This window comes from Ahaetulla prasina, chromosome 1 (assembly GCF_028640845.1).
Source record: "Ahaetulla prasina isolate Xishuangbanna chromosome 1, ASM2864084v1, whole genome shotgun sequence".
Taxonomy (NCBI): Eukaryota; Metazoa; Chordata; class Lepidosauria; order Squamata; family Colubridae; genus Ahaetulla; species Ahaetulla prasina.
The window spans coordinates 198003513-198021048 of record NC_080539.1 but is presented as its reverse complement, the minus strand read 5'-3'; the positions used below and the strand labels follow the sequence as shown (position 1 = coordinate 198021048).

The window sequence follows — 17536 nt, the reverse complement described above, 5'->3', positions numbered from 1 at the left end:
AATAATAGATTTTTATCCTGGACACACACACACACAGCAGTGAACATACTTAATACTTCTGCATTCTATTTCCCCCACAACAGCAATTATATGAGGTGAGTTGGGCTGGGTATTGTTCCATTAAATTCTGTTGACTCTTATGAATTAAAGCTCTCCCAGCTGTCCCTTCACTCACTTGGCAGGTTATGAAAGTTTGTGGGCTAGCAGCCCTATAGTTTTTTGCAGCTGAGAGGTGCTAATCTAAACAAATAGCAGTTAAATTTCTCATGATGCTTTTCAACAGATTCTTGCCTTTAACAAAAGAGTGTGACATTTAACAAGTCTGTTCTTTCAGTTCTTCCTTTCAAATGCAAATAAAGCTTAAAAATTTTCTTGGGCAAGCCTGTTTCTTAAAGTTGTTGCACATATTTTTAATTAGCAGTTCTTAAAAACATTTTCTAGACTACCTTTGAGACTTAGGTGAAGCATTATGTGAGAAGTGAGTTAGGAAGCCATTTTTTCCCCCCAGACAAACAAGCATTGTGAATGTGTGAGTGTTCCTTTTTGCTGTCCTCTGAACTAATAGATTTGTTTGGAGCGATATTGTGCAGATCCCCTCTGAAATTGGAACTCCTCTCCTCCCCACTCTCATGCCCGAAAGACTTTTTGTTGTATTTCTTCTCTCACCTCTTCTATGGATTGTACAGAACGCATCACATAATTTGTTCCCCTTTTTCTATAACTTTGGAACAACAGAATATTAAGGTTGACATTATCCTTTGGCCAAAAAAAGTTGGCTGGTAAGCAGTTTTGCAGAGTTCAAGAAGCAAAAGATAACAGGTGGCTGTCCCAAAGGAGCTTACCATCTGGGAAAAAATGAAGAAATGAGATAGAAAGGCAAAATCGAAAAATGATGTCATTATTTGTGCTTCCTCTTGTGTTTTCAATTTCCATCAGCATGAAAGCTTGAGCAATATGGATGCCCAAGGCTAATGGCTCTGTAGAATTTTGAGAAAGAAGGAAGTTTTCAAATAGTTATCTTGGAAAAGGGTACCTATCATAGGTATTTTTCCTCTCTTGTACAAGTATGTGCACATGCGTTTGTCTTGTCTTTCATGCTGTTTTATCTCTAAAAACAATAATATTGATTGGAGAATAATTGAGTTTAAAAGATAAATTCTTCCATGCACAAAGCTGCAGGAGGAGAGCAGTTCTGGCACTTGCCCTTTCCTTGGTCTAACCTTGACTACATCCTCATAGGGGAGGAAAGGAATCGATTCAAAAGCAGCAGAATTTTATTCCAGCTGAATGTGACATAGAGCAACATTGGAAGAAGTCTATGAAACTAATCTACTGAAAGAAAGATGTTATAAAACTTAAATTGGAATAATATTAGTCTTTTCATAAGTCATGATGAAAGTAACCTGTATTCCTTGAATGAGATCAATACTAAAAGCCGGGACTTTTCCAAATGCAAAGGCTGCACTCAAGTGAAGCTAGGGCCACTCTTGTATGTCTCCACAGCATCAGGATGTGTTGTGTCTCGCTCGCTCCCCCTGCCGCAGCTGGGCCCCTCTTATCTCCTGCCGGACGCTGATAGTTCGGAAGAATGTCCTGGCATGCCTCCAGCCCCCAGCCCTGGCACCATGCCCGGACAGGCCGAGCAAGACAAAGGGCCTGATGTGCCTTCAGCCCCCAGTCCTGGCACCATGCCCAGGCAAACGGAGCAACTAAACCCCTCCCCCACAGCATGTGAGCCTGAAGAATGTGAAGCCAGTCATGAGCGCAGATTACCAACAGCTGGAGGCTGGAGAGATCCTCGCTTCCGGAGAATTGAGAGGCGACGTCAGCAAAAAGAAGGGAGGAGCAGGCCTGGATAAGTGCTGAGTCATGGAGCCACACCCCATGGCCTATATAAAGGATCTGCTTTCTGGCATTCTCTGAGTCAGGCAAAGTCTAACTTGGATTGCTGAAGTCACTTCCTGGTGTCCTGCCTGCCTTGAGAACTCTGATAGGACTTTGGCAGAGCTGCAGAGGCACGCTTGATATGGACTTCCCCGACCCGGCCGTCAGCGGAGGAGTGGGACACGACAGGATGCTTCAAGGGGTTGTATGGCTGGTTCCTCATTTGTTTTGCTTTCCTTTCTTGGTGTCTCCTCCCCCAACTGGAAGTGAACACACTATGGTCCCTAGATGCCATTCCAGGGGTGAAATGCTACCGGTTCAGACCAGTTCAGCTGAACCGGTAGTGGCAGCGGCGGGTGGTTCAGAGAACTGGTAGTGGCGGCAGCGCAAGGCTCCATCCACCCACCTGGTGTTGTTACTTTCTGGCTTTAACAGGAAGTACTCTGTTTTTTACCCTCTGCGCATGCGCAGAAGGCTTTGTGCATGCGCAGAGGGTCCAAAATCATGCGCGGCGCACGCACTTCCAAACCGATAGGAAAGATAAGTAGATTTCATCCCATGCCATTCCCTGTTGCTTACTGGCCTCCCTAAGGGATGGCAAACATAATGATTCTTGGTTTTATGCCTGGCTATGTTTACAGTTTTTCAAATTGTGCTCTGTGTAACTTCACCTTAGTGTTCCATGAGAACCAGATGGGGCTCTGTAAGAGATTAAAAGTAAAGAAAAAAGGTTCAGGAAATACAGGAAACTTTCTGCTGCTATAGCTTTGCCTCTAGATCAGGGATTTTTGGGATTTTTTATAATGAAAAATAGTTTTTCATCGTATAGGCTTTTTAATAGGTTCCGCAGCCTAAAACAACCTTAAAGCTTCCTGATTTACATTTTTCCTTTCTCTGAAAAATACATGCAAAAAGAGAGCATGAGATGTGTCCATTTTTAATCTTTCTCATTTAGCCAGCTGGAAGGGCACTGACCTGCCTAAGAAGAAAAAAGTCCAATTTGGCATTGTGATGAGTAATTTAATAGTACAAATATGCTGCATAACTGAGGAGTAAAGCTTGAAACAGTTTGGAAGGGACATCCGTTTATAGCAACTATTATATGGACAGGGATTACATGAAGGGACAACTGGTGGGATAAATTCTTATTAAGAAAATTGAAACTTCCTCTTCCTCTCATGTTTTCAATCCTGCAAGTCAGATCAGTTCAAGAAACAGGCACAGGAAGGTCACCAGGAATGCTGTGGCTTGTGATAGTATAGAATAAAAAATATTGAAAACCTGTCCAAGTTCTTCTCTGACTGATCCCATAAAAAACTATTAAGTGTATAGTGAGTCACTAAGTTGGTAATCAAGCAAAATCAAGGTAAGGTTATTTTGAGTTTCTTTCTCATGTTTCCTTCCATCTCATCTGCAATCTCTACTCCAAGTTCTAATCCAGGGGTGTCAAACTTGATTTCATTGAGGGCCACATCAGGGTTGTGTTTGACCATGGGGAGGTGCGGAGGGGGGGGGGAGGACAGACAGAGGGCGTGGTCAGCTCAACGTCACTCATATCAGGGATGCTTGAGGTGGCCAAGTGTTAAGGCAGGACTTCCCTCAGACCCTCCCTCCCTCCCTCTCTTTCCTTCCTTCCTGCCTCCCTCCCTCCTTCCCTCCCTCAAATTCAACTGTAAATTGCTTTTCGTATCTTGTCCATCTTTCCAAACTCAATCCATACACCAGAATAAATGTGGTTCTCTTTTTTAAAAGAGAAAACATGTTTTTCTTCCTTCTCGGAATACACAAATGTAAAGGTATGCACCATATCTTTGCGTTTCATCCATTATGGAGGTTTTTTTAACCTCTACTAATTCAGTGTCCTTTTGTTGATAGCTGTTTCGCTACTGTGCTTTTGTGGCTTTTTATTGTTCTCTCTCTATTGATGCAGATGAAAATCCTCAATTGTAACTCTGTTATTTGTATAGTGGGCTTCAAGCAAAGAAGAGAATTGGACAAAGATTAAGCAGTAGAAATAATAGAAGCACAAATTGTTTTGAGTAGTTTAGAACTGATTTCAGGCTCCAGAGATTGCAGCATGTGCTCTGCAGGATATCTTTCCTGGATTTTGTGTGATTTTTAGGTTCATATTACTCAGGGCATGTTTGCCTTCTGTTGCCAACTGCTTGCCAAGCTCCCTTGTTTAATGCATGCTTTTATTTTGTACCATGCTGCTTTTGTTATCCTTGGCTTGAGAGTGGGTGGAAGTCAACAGCACCTAGAGAATAGAGGGTTCCCCCCTTTCTTTCTTTCTTTGAGTCACACATTTAAAGAACACTTGCGCGTTTGCACAGCAAACTGCCAAGAAAGGAGAATAAAACAGCTCTATAGTGCAGTGCTACATTTTTATACTAAGATGTAAATCATACAAAATTCTGCAGAGGTTTCTACTGCTGCTGCATCTTATTGAATAGATTGGGTATCTAGCTCATGTTATAGAAGCAGGGACAAAGTAATTTTCTAATGGAATTCATCTATTTTATTAATTGCTGGACTCACACCCTGCCTTTCCTAATGGAGCTTGTAATGTATCTTTAAAAGTTTTGGCGGGAAAATAGCACGTTGCTGATTGGTTGAAGCCTCCGGCTTAACTGTATATAAAGAGAGGTTTTTCCCAGCACTGGCTGCTGGGTTCACCATATAGTAAAGAGCTGTTGTCACTATCCTGGTCTCCTGCCTCGTTATTGCCCGAATCTAACACTGGCGACGAAGGTGGGATCTCGAGGCTAAGAGCGCCAGGAAAAGAGCTGAACTCACCAGGAAGACGCGAACCCAGCAAACAAGGGCGGAAAGCAGCGATGTCCGGCTACACACCGCCAGCGCCATTCGACCCAGCCAAAGAAAAATGGGGGTCATACATGGCTCGTTTCGAGTGTTTCCTCGAGGCGAACGAACTTCAAGGAGTTTCAGACAACAGGAAACGAGCGTATTTCCTGAACCACTGTGGTCCAGAGGTTTTCGACACCGCAGAATCCCTGGCGGAGCCAACGCCGGTACAGTCGGTACCGTGGCAAACTCTGCAGACCTTATTGAAAGCCCATTATGCACCAACGCCGTCCAAGTATGTGCAACGGTTCGAATTCGGGGAGCGCAGACAGCAAGAGGGCGAGTCCATCAGTGCATACATGGCCGCCCTGAGGAAAGCCTCAAAACATTGCGAGTACCGAGACTTGGATGAGGCATTGCTGGAGCAACTCATCCGCGGGGTCAGGGACATCAGGTTTGCGGAGGCGGCTGCTGTCTAAAAGCAACCTAACGCTGGCAAACGCCTTGGACGAAGCCAGGGCTCACGAGATGTCTACCCAAGCGGCGGAAACCCTACAAAAGCCGCTCGCACCAACGGCTGGTGCGAAATCAACCCCGGTCCACAACGAGGAGATCCAGGCTGAGTCGGACGGTGAGGAAGAGGAAGGAGTCTTCCACACCGGGAGGCCGGAGAAAGAAGACCGGGGTGACTGCGCAAGTTGCGGAGGGCAACACCAACGACAACAATGCAAATTTAAAGATGCGGTGTGTCGGCGATGCGAAAGGAAGGGGCACATAGCACAGGCCTGTCGAGCACCCCAACCTTCCCGCCAAAAATTCAAACCGGCCAATCAGAGCGCGGGAACGGCGAAGCGGCCCGCGAGTGGTCAGTTTAAAAAAGGCGCGAAGTTGAATCAGACTGTGGTGAGAGTGGGTCACGCATCAACACGCCTAGAGAAGAAAATCTTTACAAAGGCAAAGATTGAGGGGGTGCCGTGCTGATTGGAGGTGGACACCGGCTCATCGATCACGATCATGTCCTGGGACAATCTCGTGAGAGCCTTACCCGCCATCGCAAAGTGCAAGCTGCAACCACAGAAATTAAGGGTACAAGACTACCAAGGGAATCGCATCCCTGTTCGAGGGGTAACGTACGTCCACGTCGAGTATGGACAGTACAAGAAAACTCTGCCCATCACCATCGTCGATGGGACCCTGCCAAGCTTGTTGGGACTGGACTGGTTCCGAGCATTGGGCATGGGAGTGACTGGAATCTTCAGAAACGAAGTCGACCTCAAAGACGCACTCGTGAAAGAATTTGGGGACGTTTTCAGAGACTGCCTGGGCAAGTACACGGGGACCCCTATCTCTTTTAACTTAGACCCCCAAGTTGCCCCTATCCGTCTAAAGGCTAGGAGGGTCCCGTTCGCCCTAAAGCCCAGGATTGACCGGGAACTGGACAAGCTAGTAAACCAGGGAATCCTAGTGCCAGTTGACCATGCTAAGTGGGAGACCCCTATAGTCACCCCAGTCAAACCGGACGGGTCGGTCCGGATTTGCGCTGACTACAAGGCAACGCTTAACAAAGCGTTGCAAAAGAGTGCTTACCCGTCCGGTGGTACAGCACTTACTGCACTCAATGGGGCAAGGGCAAGTTTTTGCCAAGCTAGACTTGGCCCAAGCCTATCAACAGCTGCCCGTAGATAGCAGCACAGCCGAAGCGCAGACAATCGTGACTCACAGAGGGGCTTTTAAGTGTACCCGGTTACAGTTTGGGGTTAGTGTGGCTCCAGGGTTATTTCAGAACCTAATGGAACGGCTATTGTAGGGCCTACCAGGGGTGGTACCATACTTTGACGATGTACTGGTATCCGCTGAGAATCTAGAGGAATTAGGGGTAAGGCTGCGAAAAGTTTTGGGCATTTTCCGGTCTGCCGGTCTCACGGTTAAACTGAACAAATGCCAGATCGGGGTTGAGTCTGTGGAATTCCTGGGCTACCGGATAGACAGGGAAGGATTCACCCACTGAGAGCAAGGTACGGGCCATCGGGAAGGCCCCGGTTCCAAAGAACAAAACGGAGTTACAGGCATTCTTAGGTCTGGTCAACTTCTACGCGGTATTCTTAAGGAATAAGGCAACAGTAGCCGAGCCGCTGCATAAATTACTAGCAAAGACGGCTGCATGGTCTTGGGGAAAGGCGGAAGCTAGGGCATTCGAAGGGGTAAAGAATCTCCTATCGAGTGATAGCCTCCTTATCCAATACAATGGCACGCTGCCATTAGTGTTAAGCTGCGATGCATCTCCCTATGGGGTGGGGGCTGTGCTCAGCCACAGGTTACCAAATGGCACAGAAGCCCCTATTGCATATTACTCCCGAACCATGTCATCAACTGAAAGGAATTATAGCCAGCTTGATAAGGAAGCCTTGGCTATAGTCTCTGGAGTAAAGAAATTCCATGAATATGTATTTGGTCGTGATTTTGAAATCATCACGGACCATAGACCTTTGCTAGGTCTGTTGGCAGGCGACCGCCCAACGCCCGTGGCACTTTCGCCAAGACTGACCCGATGGACTATCTTCCTGGCAGCGTATTCTTACAAATTACTACACCGGCCAGGAAAGGAATTAGGGCATGCAGACGCCCTGAGCAGATGCCCGTTACCAGAGACTATCGAAGACCCCACTCCGGGGATACCAGTTCTGCTAATTGACTCTTTGGACTCTGGCCCAGAGTCCAAGAGGTGGCTCGGGCTTCGTATAAGGACATTACAATAAGAACTGTAATTGGTTGGGTACAAAGGGGTTGGCCCGCTGTGCCGGGCGAGCGTTTTAAAGAGTTTGTAAAAAAACGTGGGGAACTCTCAGCTCAAGGGGGGTGCCTGCTATGGGGGGATCGAGTGGTGATCCCGGAGAAATTGAGGAAAAAGGTATTGGATCTCCTTCACGAAGGTCACCCAGGGATCGTGAGAATGAAGGGTCTAGCGCGAAGCTATGTGTGGTGGCCCTTAATGGACTCGGAAATTGCTGAAAGGGTAGGGAAATGCCAGGCCTGCCAGGAGTCCAGACCGCTACCCCCAACGGCCCCGATTCGGGAATGGGAGAGAGCCCAGGGCCCCTGGTCTAGGATCCATATCGATTTTGCCGGCCCCTTCCACGGCCAAACCTTTCTGGTAGTAGTCGATGCCTACTCCAAATGGCTGGAAATCATTCTCATGAGATCCATGACAGCCGATGCCGTGATTTCAGTCCTACGGCACCTATTGTAACCCACGGGTTGCCCGACACTTTAGTCTCCGATAACGGCCCGCAATTCACGGCAACCCAGTTTGAGGGATACTTGGCAGAGGAGGGCATCCGACATGTCCTCTCGGCGCCTTTCCACCCTGCGACGAACGGCCTTGCAGAACGTTTCGTTCGGAGCGCAAAGGAAGCATTGTCCAGAATCAGGCCAGGCGATTGGCAAAAATTGATACATATCTACCAGTCCAATACAGAACCCCCTGTGTAACAACTGGCTGCAGCCCGGCCGAGCTATTAATGGGTCGGAAGCTTAGGTGCCCACTAGACCGTTTAAACCCAAACTACATAACAGACGGTTACAAAGGGGCACACGGTAAAACAAGAGAGATGGCAGTAGGCGACCTAGTGTGGGCACACAACTACAGCGAGGGCCCGACCTGGTTAGCAGGAAAAATCCTAGAAATAACAGGACCAAAATCATATCTAATAGAGATAGAGGATGGCCGGGTATGGAAACGCCACATAGATCAAATAAGGAAACGCATAACCGGTAAAGCAGAATCAGACGAAACAGACCCTGACTATTCAATGCATAAATCCACAGCTGACTCAAACCCGGGGCAAACGCAGGACTTATCTGAGTTCCAGGAGGTCCAGCGACGCCAACCGGTTCTTCCCGAAAACAGCAGGGACGACTCTGCAAATAATCCAGGGCCGGATGGCCTAGAGGAGGAGCTGAGAGGAACAAACAGTCCCTCCGGTCAGCTCGACCCACTCCCAGAAAATGCATTGCGCAGGTCCGAAAGAGTCAGGAGACGCCCAGTCTACTTGCGTGATTACGTTGACAAATAAGATGTTAATTTCATGTAAATATTGGTAAAGTGTTTTCTGGGAGGGAAGGAGTGTAATGTATCTTTAAAAGTTTTGGCGGGAAAATAGCACGTTGCTGATTGGTTGAAGCCTCCGGCTTAACTGTATATAAAGAGAGGTTTTTCCCAGCACTGGCTGCTGGGTTCACCATATAGTAAAGAGCTGTTGTCACTATCCTGGTCTCCTGCCTCGTTATTGCCCGAATCTAACAGAGCTCAGTTTACAAGAAAATCTCTTTTCATTTTATTGCCACAATAATAACCCTGTGTGAAAGAGAAATTGGCTCCAAATCACCCAGTAAGATCCAGTGGTTGAGAGGAGACTTGAACCCAAGTCTTCCTATTCCTGATTTAGTACTTTGACTACTATGCCTTGCTTACACTTGTGCAGTAGGTGATTCAGTTGATTGTTTTTGTCAATCCTACTCATCAGGAGCTTTATCAGATGGCCTTGGTTTTGTCCCTCTTTTCCAAACATATTCAGAGGGAAAAAATCATCAAGATTATGAGTCTTCGGAGAAGGGCGGGATATAAACGTAAATTTAAAAAAAATTATGATTGCAAGATATTCTGTTAAATAGAGATTATGTTGAGTAATAATGGTGGATGGTAGACCAGAATATTTGATAAGGCAGAGCTGCGTCACACAATGACCCCTTTTGGATTCCTCTAGTTCTGGCTGCAGTAACACTTTGTTGTAATTTAGTGTTACATAATTTGTTCTCAGTTAAAATAAGAATGTCTTTAAATTAATTAGGATTAGCATCACATACCCTGTAATTAATGCAGCAGGAAACTCAAGCATTTCTGTCAAATATATACAGTGTGATTGCACATACATTTTGAAATAGCTTGTATGCAACCATTATTGATGTAGTGCTCCAAGCTGTGAGCCACCAGTGTCTCTGATACACCCAGAGTTAGTCTCGTAGCGGAGGTATTGTCAGGCCTTCTGGGTAAACCAGACAGGAAACACAACTAGATGAGCTAAGTCTATTTTATTGTAATTCTGTTACACACTAACAGAACCTTGCAAATCTGAAGGTACAAATGTCTTGCTGCCACTTTTAACTGTCTGATCAATAAGGGTGATCCTTCCAAAGTTTCTTCCTCTGTCTGTTAAGCAACAGCCTGCAAGGTCTCCCCTCTCTTGTCTGATTGTTCCCTAGCCAGCATCTCTTTCGTTCATTCCCCCAAGATCATCTACCACATTCCATTAGAGGTATTTCCACCTAGGCTTGTAATGTATTTGGGGTCTGTGAAAATCTTTTCTTTTAGTAAGAGATAATAAAGGATCTGAATTCTGAAACCTAAGGCTGGCCTGAGACCATGTGTGCCTTTTGATACATCCACTGGTGCTTTGCGACCTCTGTGATCCTCAGGAGAGAGGTTCACCTGTGGTTAAACTTCTCTACCACTGCTTTTCATGAGAGACAGATTATCTCGAGCTTTATGAACTTGTAGCATTTTTGGAAATTGCCTTGGACAACAGATGGTTGAGAATCCCTGAGCCTCCGATAGTACTGGGCAAAGGATATTGTCAGAAGGCAAAGTGAGCTACATAATCACTATAACCTGGAGCTGGTCCAGTTGGCATGAAGCACTGGTTGTTCGGCTTCTGCTTTGTTCAATATGGATGAAAAACGTACTTTAAGGAAGACTCCCTTAGCGATCTGGTAATAGTTATATTATGTCATTGAAGCAAGGGATAGGGTTATTAAAATAAAAATGAACTTCTGCGGGTCTTGCCAAGTTCTTACTGATTCTTAGAGGAGAGACTATTCTACATGAACTACATGCTTGAGGCTATCTTGACTGCCTGATTAGAGCACTTTCTTACTCTGAGGCTACAAATTGTACTTCTCCCTTTCTTCTGCTGAGGGGTTAGAAGAAGCAGTAAGCATGTGTGACTTGACAAAAATGGTTATTTGGAGATTTGGACAATACAGACATTCAAGACAAAGATATTTGTTCTGCATAGACAGTTTTGCATCTTCTTCTGTTATTGCTCTTGAAGAAAAATTGATATTTTAAGTACCAATACTTAGCACCCACCCATGTAACTAACTGCAAACCTCTGAACTAATTTGACAGATTTATAGCAGACTTTCCTAACCTCCTCCTTTCCAGCATAAGCAGTGGCTGGGAACCATTGGAACTAAAGTAGTGGAACTTCTTAGAGCCTTGTAGCAGAGGTGGGTTTCAGCAGGTTCTGACCAGTTCTGGAGAACCGGTAGTGAAAAATTTGGGTAGTTTGGAGAACCGGTAGTAAAAATTCTGACTGGCCCCACCCCCATCTATTCTCTGCCTCCCAAATCCCAGCTGATCAGGAGGAAATGTGGATTTTACAGTAACTCCCTTGGAGTGGGGTGGGAATGGAGATTTTACAGTATCCTTTCCCTGCCACGCCAACCAAGCCACGCCCGCCAAGTAATGCCACACCCACCAAGCCCCACCCACAGAATCGGTAATAAAATTTTTTGAAAGCCACGACTGCCTTGTAGGGATTGATTGCGTTTTCACTCTCTCTTTCAGCGGACCCCTTTGAAACGATGTTAAAGTCCTTGTTGCAGTATCAGTCTGGCCTGGGTGGAGACATAGCTGAGAGCTGCTTGAGGAAAAAACTGTATGAAAATGGTGTCACCAAGCTGCTGCCGAGTAACTTTCCTGTCATCCAGAAGGTGAACAGCTTCATCTGAGGGCAGAGTTTTGCTCAGGTGTATGGGAGGGTTTTTTCTAGGAAGATAAATGATTCAGAATAATCTCTTTAAAAGGCCGTGATGCGTGGAGCAGAATCAGATGTTTTAAGATTTTTGACAGTTGCTTATCTTGTGTAAGCATTCAGCTTTCTCAGAAGTGATTCCCCAGTATTATGGTAAATCTTATCTGTGCATTTCCATTTTATATCTTTCCTGTGTTTTCAAGGCATGTTAAATTAAAACCGGAATGAAGATGCCTGCTACTGTTTTACTCCTCACCCTCACTCTGTCACACAATGGATTTTAGCAGCGCTTATATTTTCCAAACTAAAAACAATTGGCTTTTTATCTTTATTTTTTATGTCATATTGATTATATTGTAATTTTTTGTTGTGAATCATCCAGAGATGCTGAGAATTAGTCGGCATAATCATTTAATATTGTGGGTGGTCACACAATCAAACAGATGTTTAGACTAGATTTAGCATTTTTATTCACTTATCAAATCCTTCCCAAGGATCTGCAAAAGATCCTTCACAGATCACAAATGTGTGATGGTGTTAAAGGTGTCATTGGGATGTAAACTGTTCCAAGTAAAGCTGCCTTTTGCAAATGACTGATGGTGATTTTCTCAGTGCCAATGGTATGCAAGTAATGCTTGAGATGTTTTGGGAGTACACCCAAGGCACTACCTCTATTAATATTAAACATGTTTTAAACATGATCAGGCATGCACAGGCAAACAGAGAGTGCTGCTGAAAAATAGGATGAACTTTTGTTGAAGAACCTTTGGACAGGCTCATAGTGAGAAGTTGAAAACCTTCACAGTCTGTCCCTGAAAATTTAATTTTTGAAAATAAATAGTATCTCTAGACTTGTGCCAGTTGGGTTTCATATCAGGGCATGGTACAGAGCAGTGCAAGTTACTCTTGTCATGACCCTTGACAGAGCAGAATTTGAGATCTCTTAGTGCAGCGGTTCTCAACCTGTGGGTCGCGACCCCGTTGGGGGGCGAATGACGATTTGCCAGGGGTCGCCTAAGACCATCGGAAATATGGGAAGTATACTTGCGAGTTGAAGAATCGCGCTCCAGTGGTTGACTCCACAAGCCAGCTGCAGGGTCTTCAAATCGCTAGCCGAATTCGGCTTCAGGCTCGATGAATTAAAAAAGAGAGAAATCTTTGCTCTGATGTCTCCCTCTCAATCCAGCTGCAATCACTCCCAATCGCTAGCCTAATCTGGCTTCAGGCGCCATAAACTTAATAGGGGAGGAGTCTCCGCTTTAATGCCTCCGTCCTCAAGGTAATCGCAAGCAGTTCAGATTGGTAGCCAATACGGCTTCAGGCGCGATAAATTAAAAAAACCAGTTTGACGCTTTTCCCCCCCGTTCTGCGGTTGGGGTCGCCACATCGTGGGGAATTGTATTAAAGGGGTCGCAGCACTATAAAGGTTGAGAACCACTGTCTTTCTGGACTGGCTATAGAGGTTAGGAGTGGATGGCAGTGTGCTGTAGTGATTCCCCTTTTTCCTCAGTGGTTGGTTTCAGTCAGTGTTACTAGGGAAAGAGAAGTTGCACCCCAGCCTCTTATTGGTGGGATACCGCAGGGCTTGATGCTCTCCCTTGTCCTGTTCAATATCTACATGAAACACTTGGGTGAGGTCATCCATCAGTTTGGGGCTCAGTGTTATCACTAAACTGAAATTACTCAGCTTTATATCTCAAGGCTGGGCTGTGCAGGTGAAGCTGTTGATATATTACTGATCCAGTGTCTGGAGACTGTTTGGGTCTAGAGGCATGGAAAAGATTCCAGCTCAATCCTGAAAAAATTGAGTGGGTATGGCTGTCTGGCCGCTTGGGATATGGGACGAGGGGCCCCATAAGGACAATGATTTTCATCATTGGCCTTATGGGGGCAGCACTTCCCCATTTCAGAGTAGTGCACAACTTGGCAAGGGGGTCCTTCTGGATTTGCAGCTATTGCTCAAAGAGCAGGTAGCAGCTGTGGCCAGGAGAGCCCTTGTACTCTTCATCTCCCAGTTGCATCTTTTCTTGACCTAAGACTGTTTAGACAGTTACTCATACACTGGTCATGTTATGATTGGATTATTGCAACACACTCTACATAGGGCTACTCTTGAAGACTATCTGGAAACTACATCTGGAACAAAATACAGCAATGTGAATAATAATTGCCAAATCCCAATATGTCTATGTCACCATTGCTACTTGAGCTGCATTATTGGCAAGTCCAGGTGTAAGTCAGGGTGTTGGTTGTTATGTATGAAGTTGTTTATGGCACAGGTTCCGGATGCCTGAGGGACTATGCATCATTTTTTCTGCCTGGCTGGTACATTATGATAAAGTGGCATGCCTTCTCTGTCATAGACCCCATCTTTGGGAACAACATTCTCCCCCCACCCCCCGAGATACATACAATACCTCCTCTCCTGGGCTTCCTAAACAAAGACTTGGCTTTGTTCCTAGACTGTAGTTGATGTGGTTGTGGGGCCCCTGATTTGAAACTGTTGGATTGTTTTAGTCCAGGTTGCCTATGGACTTGTATGTTTTTACCTGCTTTTATTGTTTTTTATTGTAATTGTAAACCATCAAGAGTCTATGAGAATAGGTGGCAATAATATATTTAAATAAATAACAATAACAATCTATTACTTGCCCATCCCCAGTCCCAGTCAAGTCAGTTTTATTCATGCCATGTGGGTCACCAAGTTCTTTTTTATAAGTTGTGGCATATCACAAAGATTCAGAACCTCTGCAGTTGGCATTTCCATTTACTTTTCTTGGAGAAATGTCTCCATGCCCCTCATCTTTTTGATCATACAGATCAAATGTCCAGCTATGTCCAGTACAGTTACTAGAGATCTGTAATATCACATGCTCTCAGCGTGCCTTAAGAATCATTGCACCTTTCCCAAAGCACCACTAGATGGGAGACATTATAACAAGTAGCTCAATACTAAGCAGGCATTATGAGTAAAGATGGATTTCATCAGGAAGTTTAAAAGGAATTGACCTGCTTTTCTATTCAACAGGCCATGTAATAATATTTAATTTGTGTTTTTCAGTTTCATGGGAATGTGTAGGGATAAAGAGATTGACACATTTATTTCTTTTGTTGAAGCTGTCAGAAGAATTGCTAACAAAATGGCTAACCTTCCCCGAGTCTCAACATGTGCCCCTCAGTCAGCATATGTTAGGTTTTGCAATGAAGACTGTTACACAGACTGCTATGGGCAGCAGGTTTGAAGATGACCAGGAAGTCATCCGATTTCGTAGGAACCATGATGTGGTAAGTCTGCAAAAAGAAGAGGCAGGAATGTTCTCTTCACTTCCATTTTCTAACACGGGGAGACAAAGCACATAGCTGTGCATAGAAAGGCATGGGCTCAAAGATTTGCTAATCTCCTTCAGTTATTGAATAAGTAGGTAACACTGCTTAGTAGGTATCACTACCGGATCAGGCTGACCTTGGCTGATCTTGAAAAATCTAAGCTGAATTAGATCTTGGATGGAAACCACAAGGAAATTCCCAGGCTGCAGACTAGGCTGAGAAATTTTTAAAAATGGAAAATAACTTCTATATTGTTGCCAAGAAAACCAACATGGGATGTGCATGTTCACCAGAAGCTAAATTCACCTTAAGGGAAATTTAGATTTTAGTTCTTAAAATAGGCTTAGATAATCTGACTTGTGGACCATTGCTGCATACCTTGCTTGCAGTGGAATATCTGCATTGTTGTTGTTAGTTGCTAAGTCGTGTCCGACCCATTGCGACCCCATGGACAACATTCCTCCAGGCCTTCCTGTCTGTACCATCCTCTGGAGTCCATTTAAACTCATGCCTACTGCTTCAGTGACTCCATCCAGCCACCTCATTCTCTTAATATCTTAATATCTGCATTAAGAACTTTTAAATGAGGATCCTTAATCTACTGAGCTGAGAGATATTTTCTTAAAGTCTGATCACACAGAGCAAACCAAGTGCAGATTTAAAATGCAAGTAAAAACAAACACAAGCCTTCGTCTAAAACTAAAATGGTAGACAATGTGCAGTTTCACTACCTTCTTCCTGAATCAGCCTGCTCTATACCTATTTTATCTTCAGTTTCATCTCAGACTTTAACTGTAATATCTACAGTAGTTATAATTAATATATTTAATTGCCATATAGTATTTTGAAACTCATCTAGATACTTTCTAAAAATTGGAATAAGTACTGTACTATTTCATGTGTGAGGAAGTCCCTCTGTTCTTCTAATTAACAGAATAGGCAGCCTATGAACCCATCATAGTACAGGTAGTTCTTGACTTAGGACCACAAGTGAACCCAAAATTGCTGTTGTTAAGTGAGACAGTTATTAATCACTTCCCTTTTAGCCAGGGGTGAAATGCTCCTGGTTCAGATTGGATCGCCTGATCCAGTAGCGATGGCGGCGGGTGGTTCGGAGAACCAGTAGCAAAAATCCCTCCCCCCCCGCCCCAGCTGAGCCACACGATCATTAGAGGTTGGGGTTTTTTTTACTTTTAAAAGCATTTTTTCTTCTGCCGAAAAAATGCTTTAAAAAGTAAAAAAAAAGCCTCTGATGATCATGTGGCTCAGCTGGGATCGTCAGAACTCTTTAAAAGCTTTTTTTTCTCTGGTGATTCCAGCTGCTTGATCATCACAGGCTTTTAAGAGCATTTTTTTACAACCTCTTCGGCCAAAGAAGTTGTAGAAAAAATGTTTTTAAAAGTAAAAAAAAGGGTTGGCCACGCCCACCCAATCACATTATCCCCAAGCCACACCCACAGAACCAGTAGTAACAAATTTTACATTTCACCCCTGCTTTTAGCAGCAGTCTTACCTTAGTACAGAAACCATATTTAATATTCTGGTAAGACTGAAATAAATACTTAGCAATAAACTACGAAAGATTGTTATTATTTCTATTTCAGATCTGGGCAGAAATTGGAAAGGGTTTCTTAGATGGTTCACTTGATAAAAGCACGACCAGAAAAAAGCAGTATGAAGATGGTGAGTAGACACATATTCCTGGCAAGATGATCTAATTGAACATTTCTGCATAGCATCATGTTTTATTGAATGTTTCAGAAATGCTACTGTTTTATCTAGCATGTATACATATATACATACACAATACACACACAACACACACATATCATGAGCATTATTTGTTCATCTATTTTCTAAATGTAGGATAGTGTAATAAATCAATCCCATCTGCCCCTCCTTCAACACTCTGCGATACCTGTTTGCAGTATAAATTTTCCTTAATTGCTGGAGGCTGACAGATGACATTTTGTTTCTCCATTCATACTTGCACGTGCATACAGACACATGTCTGTGGAACCAATGGATAGGGCTATGATGAAAATAAATGTGTTTCAAATCATTTTTCATCCACCACGAGGGAAGCAGCCTTCAGAAGCCAAAGACCAGCTGCCTGACATGATATGATGTGTTTCTAGGACACCCCACTGTGCTAGCTAGGAAATGACCTCATTATTCTTTGTGCTTAAAGCCCTGATGGAAATGGAGCTGGTCTTGAAGAAAGTCATAAAAGAACGACAAGGAAAGAGCTTCAGCCGACACATCTTCATAGATTCTTTACTACAGGGGAATCTGAGTGACAAGCAGGTATCTGCATCTTTTGTGTAATTAACTATTAATGGAGTTCCCTCTAGATCAGCTGCTAATTATGTATTGGTAGTGTTTGATTAATATAGTAGCCTCCATTGTATCTCATTTGAGTACTTTTTTTTCCCTTGCTAGAATCTAATGTATGCGGCTATTTTGGACCTTTAGGCTTGAAGCTTTTTTTTAAAATATAGCAATACAGTAATACCTTAAGGTATGCACTTAACTACTAAGGTGACATGGATAGGGTTGTTGTTAAAATGGGAGAAGCTGTTCTTAATGTATTATTTTAGCTAATTCCAAAATGGCAGGAAATCCTGTCTACCAGATCTAGGACTAGAGAAAATTTTTATTTTTGATGGGACAAGGCCGTGAATTGGCATATCTGAGGTGTTAATCTG

The 17536-nt window shown here is 44.1% G+C and overlaps 1 protein-coding gene across 2 annotated transcripts in view; it reads left to right on the top strand.

Annotated features, from left to right (window-relative positions):
- LOC131200295 (cytochrome P450 20A1) overlaps window positions 1–17536 on the top strand; it is a 37040-nt gene that overhangs the window by 9254 nt on the left and 10250 nt on the right. For both annotated transcript variants that reach the window (XM_058186960.1, XM_058186959.1), the window contains exons 4-7: window positions 11315–11460; window positions 14619–14786; window positions 16433–16511; window positions 17020–17135. In XM_058186960.1, coding sequence (XP_058042943.1) covers window positions 11315–11460; window positions 14619–14786; window positions 16433–16511; window positions 17020–17135 — 509 coding nt within the window. The remainder of the gene's footprint in view (window positions 1–11314; window positions 11461–14618; window positions 14787–16432; window positions 16512–17019; window positions 17136–17536) is intronic.